The sequence below is a fragment of the Styela clava genome, chromosome 13 (genome assembly GCF_964204865.1).
Source record: "Styela clava chromosome 13, kaStyClav1.hap1.2, whole genome shotgun sequence".
Taxonomy (NCBI): domain Eukaryota; kingdom Metazoa; phylum Chordata; class Ascidiacea; order Stolidobranchia; family Styelidae; genus Styela; species Styela clava.
Genome location: NC_135262.1, coordinates 19,306,182 through 19,314,762, shown reverse-complemented (window position 1 = coordinate 19,314,762; position 8,581 = coordinate 19,306,182). Strand labels below are relative to the sequence as shown.

Genomic DNA, 8,581 nt, shown 5'->3' with positions numbered 1-8,581 from the left:
AGCTGTGGAATTTTTGGATATGTGCAGTTATCTGCCTATTCAGTGATCATTCGTTTTTGTGTATGACCGTATTACAGATCAGTCGATCGCGAGCTATTTTGAAGATTTTAGTCGATCGTGGTCGAAAGAAGGTTGGCCACTCCTGATATACATGATTTTAACCACTGCAATCATAGATTTTTCTGGCCATTTTAGGAGCCAAAGCAATTTATATAACGAGATGTGAAGAATGAATGTTCACAAGACAAATATTAAATATATATAAAAAATTTGTTTTGAGAAACGTAACAAAACTAGAAGTGAAAAGAGAAAAATGGAATGTTCTGTCTGCCATCATTGTTGAAATACTATTGTCAGTTTGTGTCTGATTTTTAAATGAAGAAACGATCTTCTCATTTGTCTCAGGCACAACATTGCAAAGTACGTGTTAACTACTTCAGCATTGCGATAGACTATATCTGTATAGAATCCAATAAACTGATTTAGTGAGATCATATATTTTATAATCGTCATAGCACTATTTACAAATACCGAAAAAGAAAAAAACAATATTCCGGGTTTTCAAATTTCTAATTGACTAGCTTGACCGGATATTTGCTTCTACAGAAAACACACATGAAATATAATGAAAAATGCGACTTGACTGTACACTCGCTCTGTTGCAACCAAATGTAGTTGAATATAAGGATTGAATGAAATGACCATCTCAACGATTTCTTCCTGGATGCAAGATAGGCCACACACTTTTCTGAGATTGAGAAATTATTGATCCAAAGTACGTTTGGTTCATTACAAACAATCACATTTGAGAAAAGGGTTTTACGGACGTTTTACTGTCTTTGTATTCCCGTGCCAATAATAGCAAGGCATGACGGTAGTGCAGACTTGTCGTTCACAATTTTGCAAAGTGTGTGATGGATACGCATAAGTTTTCAGCGGGATACAGACACTAAAACAGAAATATTGTACATTTTTTTTATTTTAGCTTTGTACAAAAGTGGTATTATATATAGATTATAAAATAAATAAATGAATTTCACTATAACGAAGTTTCTAGTAAAATATTTATTTTAAACATATTATAGTATGCCATTAAGAAGTCAATATTCATTTACTCAATGATATTCTTTTGCCCGCACGCACACGTGCGTAGAAGAATTAAAAACGAAAAATTAGTTTAAACATTCATAACGCCATTAGTGTTCATTTGATGACTCCCGTTTTTTTTAACTTTGAAATACTCCATTTCCCAATATCGCTTATACGAGGTAAACATTTAAATTATTATAAAGATATTCAGTTAAATAATAACGATTCTTACTTTTGGCAATAGAAGTAAGTTTTTGGACAATGGACACAACAATCTTTTCCGTCCTGATTAGCTTTTGGGTTATAAAGTGCTCCTGGAGGGATCACGCCATGAGAGTCGGGTTTTGGTTTGGCTGCTTCTTTTGCTACCTCAGCCTGATAATATATTAAAGCCTATAGTAACCTCGGAAGAGATATGAGCAATGTCTCGTTTTTATCGCTAAGAAGATTACGTCAGCTTCAAAACAAGACTAAAGTGAATGTATAGCGAGACGCGGTATATCAGTGTGAATATCAGGGGTGGGCAAGGTTTTTAGACCAGGGGCAAAAAATTTTGCCCACCTAGAATGCCAGGCCATGTGAGTGTGACGTAAAAGTTACATTTTATGAACAGTGTTAATGCAGAGTTACAGGATCAAAGTAGAAAACAATTACCCCGTGCCAAAACTAAATTTAATCGTAACAAATTTTTTGATATATTTTTCGCTAAAATATCAAAATTTGGTTTTAGTTTGGTTGTGGCTGCATTAGGCGGGCCATATTGAATTACCCAACGGGCCGGATTTGGCCCGAGGGCTGTAGCTTGCCCATCCCTGGCGAATATCGTCACATGTTGTTATCGAATTGGCCTACTTTTCCGCATAACTCGTCAGGACTTATTTTTTCTTGTTTTGCGTAATAAAGAATGATAGGTGGCTCGCTCAAAATACTTTTCCTTGTCTTGTAAACATAGATTCTTTATGTTTGGAAGATTTTGATAATTCAAAGGCGTTTCACCACCTGGACTCACGGCGAAAACAATAAAGGTGAGAAAGCAAATTTCACACAACCTGTGACGTAGCGAAAAAGCTCGGATCAAGCATGGATCCTGGTTGAATCCAACCATCTGAAGTGTTAAAGTTTAGTGCAGACCACTATGAAATACTATCGAACCCTAAAATACATTTATATTAACCCTGAATAATAAATTATGTCTCGGGTTGGCAAATTATAGGTGGGCTTCCTAAGAGTTTATAAATTCATAATTGAGGCCGCAACCTTTTCTACGTTGCAATGGCAACGTTAATAATTTACCAAATGATCGGCCTCCTCTCTACTTCCTTCGACAAAATGCTGCTCCATTATGTACATGTTCAAACCTTTGCATCTTTTTTTAATCGCTAATGGTAGAAAACTTGTATCAGATATTTTTTTGCTACTAGGTCGCCACTGACGTTTATCTATTTCTGCCACTTGCTCGTTACCCTGTTGTATGGAAAAAAAATTCTGTGAATTTTGTTTCAAGAAAAATCTTTAAAAATTCATTATTGTGTTCCTTTTTTTAACCAATGATGCTTCTCACACGCATTACCAAAAAATTTTAGTATTCTGTAATGACCAACTAAGTTATTTATACTCACCACCATATCCGTTAATCCTTTGGTTACCATGTCTTCGTCCAAATCGAAGTTGTTAGGATTTATTCTTCGTGAGATCAGACAAAATGTCTGATTATCGTTAAAGCCAGTTTGATTAATAGGATATGCTTTGTACCCAGTCTGCAGAAGCGTAAAAAGTATGTTATATTTGATATTGTCCTTAGCAGCGATTTAATTTCTGTCTTCCAGTCATAAACTTTGAAGATATTAGAAACGCAAAAATTTATCGTTGTCGATATTTTTAAATATACTTCTTTTAACAAGATTTTGTCAGTAGAAGGTATATTTTTCAGCGTCTCCACTATAAGGATTGAATCATACACAAGTCTATTTAATTTTACCATTCACACAATACTCACATCTAAATCCCAATAAAATACGCTGTCCCCAGTTTGAAATTCTCTGCCTCGCAGATGTCCATCTTTTTTGTTGTACTCTATTGTATCGTTTTGCCATTTTCCATTCGCAATGAAACTGACTTTGTAATAAGTTGGCTGGAAATGAGAATGCCCGGGTATAAAAACCAAGTAAGACTGGACAATAATAGATATAAAACTAAGACATTCCGTTTAGATATACACTGTAAAAAAAATTGTAATTTTACAGCCATTCTTTGTAAAAAATACGACCGTTTGGCAGTATTTTGGACGAGCAACTATTTATACGTATTTTTACATCATCGTGTTGTAATTTCACCACTTGTACAATGTGAAATTACATATACTGTTGCATAATCATAAAACAAACATACGGTTGTTAAATATACAATGAATTATACGTAACATACAAGAACGGCTGTACTGAAAACAACTGTTTCGCGGCTATGTTAAAATAGGTCCACTTGGTGGTAATAGAGCATAGGGTTCAGAAGACAGTCTTTCGCATATTATCAGCAAAATGCATGCCAATGAAAAATAAATACATTGGTGCGACGAATTTGGTCCCAAACTGATATAAATTTGGCTTCGCGTCATAAGGCGCAAGTCATACAATGCTACGTAAACCTGCGGCTTCGTATGTCATCACGACATAGAATTTATAGCTTACCGTAAAAAAATCTTGATATTGCACTCAATATTATATCGAGTGGAAGGATATTTTACTTTAGGCATCATGTGAACTAGTGATTAAACTTTCAGCAATCATTCTCAAACGGACAGGTCTACTCTATAGTGGTGGTAGCATAAAAGTCATATTGGGGATGGCAGAATAGGGATGGCAAAATACGGTCGAAAGGTAATTTTGAATTGAGTGGCATATTTTATTAATTTAACTATTTGCCTAATGCTCCTAAGTTTTAGAAATATCTCGGATCGCAACGGATTCGAAATTTGAATTTTCTGACTCCGCCAAAGCCTGACGTACTTTCCCGCCAAAAATGGCTGTTTATTGCGGATTCCAGTTTCGCTAGGAAGCAGCTTGACTTGGTTCGACTCTCAAAACAATTAAAGTAGTTTGAAAGTGTAAACATGTATATTTCACACTATGGTGCCTGAAGGTTGTAAAACAGAAAGTTTGGAGAAAGAAATACCGTTACCTGTCCTATAGGTTGTAAACCCTGGACTACTGGTGCTGTAGACCATAGGTTCTCAAAGTGCTCAATACGGAGCCCCGGGGCTCCGTGGGAGAAACCTAGCGAGCCGCGAGCTATTCGATTACTTATCAGAATACTTAATTGGATAATTTTGTTAACTGTTCAAAGAAGCATTAATAAAATTTGACAAAAGTAGCGTCGAAATATGACAAGGGATGAGTCTTCAAAATTGGAATCGAAAACTTTTTCGCTATTAGATTAGGCCACCTGTTAAAAAAAACTTTTTCAGCGGCTAGCGAGTTTTTTGTGGCGTAAAGTATTCAATCCATGGCCGATTCGAGCATTTAAAATTTTCTTGTCATAATAATTTAATTGTGCTCGTCGTTACTCGACTCGGAGTCGAGATTACTAATACGATTACTAAAATGAAAGATCACTATTCTGAAATAAATAACGTGCTAAACTGCCAACTATAAATAGACTGAAATCGTATTTCAGCGATCTTGGGATTCCTCAAATTTGAGTAGGGATTATTTTTAGGCAAGACATCGTTATTATAAAAATCCCGGAGTCCCCGTTAAAATCTCATTGCATGAGTACAATTTACAATTGAGCAATCCATGACCGATGCGGGCATATTTAAAATGCCTTATTTTTTGGCTTAATTGTGTTCAGTGTAACCTGCGGTTGCTCGACTCACGACAATATTAAATCATTACTACTCAAAATTACCACCGCATTCCGCCGACATGAAATGAGAAACAAAGTCAGTAAACGAAGACCTTGTGGTCTACCGTATATCTTGAACAACGCTGTTATCATAAGATATTAGAAGCATTGTCGCACTGCCCACGAAAGAACATACCCACTACTGGTCCCGGTAGTTTGATTAAGATATTTGTTCCCGTCCCAATTAAATCATAATCATGACTGATTGCATCGCAGTGTTGCAGTTTACAGCGATTTTAGCGTTCTTACAACACTAACGCCGCCCTATTGCAGGTCTGCCACTCAGATTCTTTTTAAGATATCACCGTTTGAAAAATCCCAAGTTTTGGACAAAATACGAAGGATTGAAACTTTTTATTGTAATAAAAAATTGATATATACTTTACACTAATTATCATATATATCGTCACATACCGAGAAAAAGTCGCATGCGGCTTCGACCGTAGTTTCAGAATGTAAAAAAGGCACATCGCCTGATCAATTGATTGTGTTTCGATTTCAGTTACTACGATATAATTTCCAAAAAAAAAACTGACAAAATATCGCGAGTCTGCTAAAACAAAAAGTTTGGGGTTTTAGTTTTAAAATTATATAATGCCGCTTTTCAATCAAGAAATTTGGGTTGCTGATTCACCTCTTTAGTAATTATTTTTAGCACTTCGTTGCTGATGATTATAATATACTAACTTGTTTTTCTCAGTAAACTCATAATTCCACAATACATGCATATGCCAATGAAAATTTGTGATTTGGGTAAAATAAACACCGACGTAAAGATATTTACGGTCTAAAAAATACATCACGCTGACGAAAACAATCGGCGATTTCACCAAAATGCAATCGCGCACGGTATTGGCTACTTTTCAAAAATATCAAAAGGGAGGGGGTCCAACCCAAAATTTATTAATGTTTTTCAAATGTCAAATTACAACGTTAATATGTATAATTTATCTGTAAAATTTAGATTTATTTATGGCTTGTATTAACCCTCAGTAAAAAGGTTTAGCATTTGAATTAAGTAAAGTAGTTTTAACTTACTCAGAAACATTAATCGGTACGTAACAGTGTGTTTTTGTTTGTTTGTTTTATTTAAGAAATTTATTTGTGGGGCTCAGTGAATAGTAGTCAACTTCTTCACGGGCTCCGCAACACCAAAAGTTTGAGAACCCCTGCTGTAGACTACCGGTAGATCTCCAGGTTTTGCAAGGTGGGTTAATTTATGCCATATCTGTCATTATTAATCAATTTTGCATTAATTGGACTGACCTGTTAACTACAGCATTGCCGTACTAGGTCTACATAGGCCGTACTAAGGTCTCTGATTTTTCGTATTTTTCAAAAGCAAAATTTCAGGCAATTCTGATGATGTTAGCCTAATATGTTACAATAAATAGCCTAATGGCAGACTGGTATGAAATGATGATTCGAGATTTGTACTAGCCTAGTCTAAAATAAAATGCATCTGGAAAGACATCTCTAGTGAAACTGCAAGAGTAGCTACTGCAGTAGACAGTCATGAACTTTCCATGCCTATATCATTTTCATACATCTTCAATCTGCAGATTCTTTTCAATTCGAAGGTGGAAAAACATATCCTGCCATTTTACCTCTGGGGCATCCGCATTTGGCCCTTATCAAGTCTGTCATCGTATCAACACCACAAACGAATTTCTGGAAAGGTGGGGAAATGATAGTCTATTGGTTTTTCGATGGCAATGGTATGGACTCAACTGTTTAATAACTCAAAGCCTTGCTTATAAATATGGGCATTTCATATTACTGTATACAGCTGTAAAGTGAGCCTCCTTGCAATAAGTTGATTTTTGTGCAATGATTAGGAAAATATATTCAAACATAGTTTGTTGTCTTTTTATATAACAATTTCATTGTTTGGAGAGATAATGATATAGTTGCGGGCTTCAGAAATGATCTATAAATGATCTTCTTCTGAGCATTGGATATGATATGAATCTAATGGAATCATTTTACCCCTGCAGCAGATCAAGTTATAACATATGTAAATATGTTGACTTCTCGCTCAACTACTTGTTTGCATTTTATACCAGCTATGCCATTTTTTTCAGCCGAATTGCCAAGATAAACAACCAGGGAAATCGAAAAGTGCAAGAAAAAGTAACAGGGGCCACTGCAATGTTGAATCTATTGGATGGTTTTCACCTATTTGAAGAGATGAAATGTACTATTTTGCTGGCGGAGACAATCACTTCTCGAGTGTATTTGATACTATTTGTTGCTGATATTTGATCACATATTTTATTAAAAGTGATTTCTTTTCGATTGTATTTCATTTCTTCAGGTGGTGGCATGAGGGTTAATCGAGTTACTTCGCGGATGTTGTTTAGTTTTACAACTTCTTGTAGTTAAGGTTAGCATCGCTATGGCTGTAAAAATGGGGGACATCCAACCCAGTGCTTTTGCCTAATACATACATTTGGTTGTAAAACTACAACCGCTGCAACGATCCAATACATCTGAAGTTTTATATGGTGTTTACAACGAAGTGCATGGCATCGCCGCTGCCGCGCGTTTGGTTGTAAATCGCCCTTAATATTTTTTACAGTGAAGAACCAGATAAGAAAAGAGCTAACACAGCAGCACCATAAAAAATGGGAGAAAGTATGAATAAATGAAAATAGTCATATTATACAAAATTTTACTTCATTTCAGCGAGATTGTATTATAAGTAGATTTAGCGCAAACTTTAAATCGACTTAAAACGATCTATAAGTATATATAAAATTTGGGGCTCCCGAAGTATGCGAACCAAGATGGCGGACATCGGAATGTAATATGTGTACTAGGTCAGGGTTAGGCTATAATTTTAGGTATAAATACTACGGGAGGCTCTTGACTAGTTTTCGAACTGATAATAGGACTAAAATTGGAAAAAAATTATCGCCTAACCCTAACCTGTTACCCATGTTACGTTCCGATGTCCGCCATTTTGGTTCGCATACTTCGGGAGCACCTAAAATTTTGTTGACTTTGTACATTTATTTGTATTGTTGTTCGCTCTAAAGAAAAATACCATTGTACTAATAACTTCGATCAAACTTTTTGACTCACTAGTTCGACTGAATTCCAGTTATTCGCAATGAAAGTGCAAAATCCAGCAATTGTAAGGCAAGCGATAGCAAGAGCCGCATATAGAAATACTGAAGGATCATTCTTCTTTTTGCGTCCGCAACCACCATGCTGTCGCTTTTGCTAAAAATATGAAGTACAGTTAATTCGCATATATAATTATATAATCTGCGTGAAATTCAACGATTGTTAAGTGAAATACAACTACACAACGATAGTTAAAACACTTACCGCCATGGGCATTAAAATCTTCATAGAATTCGCATTCGTACTATCGCCCTCACTATAATTTGATAACATTTTGAATGATGTTTTCAAATATGATAGAATCCCAAGGTCATAATATATTACTAGTTGAATTTAATCTTCGAGCATCAGTAAATTTAGATTTCTATTTGTTTTTAAAAAGTACGACATTCAACGCGAAAGACTCTACAGTTAGATCGCAAGAACAATTGTTCCGAGAGTCAATATAGTTTGATATTGA

General features: G+C 35.4%; 1 protein-coding gene across 2 annotated transcripts; it reads right to left on the bottom strand.

The window, feature by feature from the left end:
- Nucleotides 1–261: 261 nt before the first annotated feature.
- LOC120332760 (leukocyte cell-derived chemotaxin 1-like) lies at nucleotides 262–8,581 on the bottom strand. 2 transcript variants are annotated; one of them, XM_039400076.2, is made up of 7 exons: nucleotides 8,326–8,580; nucleotides 8,077–8,217; nucleotides 3,086–3,220; nucleotides 2,709–2,846; nucleotides 2,383–2,553; nucleotides 1,322–1,464; nucleotides 271–949 (listed from the first exon to the last, which is right to left on the bottom strand). In XM_039400076.2, the coding sequence occupies exons 1-7, from the start codon at nucleotides 8,392–8,394 to the stop codon at nucleotides 820–822; spliced, it is 927 nt and encodes a 308-aa protein (XP_039256010.2). In that variant the 5' UTR covers nucleotides 8,395–8,580; the 3' UTR covers nucleotides 271–819. The 2 variants fall into 2 exon arrangements, with proteins under 2 accessions (XP_077975641.1, XP_039256010.2); XM_078119515.1 differs by lacking the exon at nucleotides 2,383–2,553 and having other exon boundaries at nucleotides 262–949; nucleotides 8,326–8,581.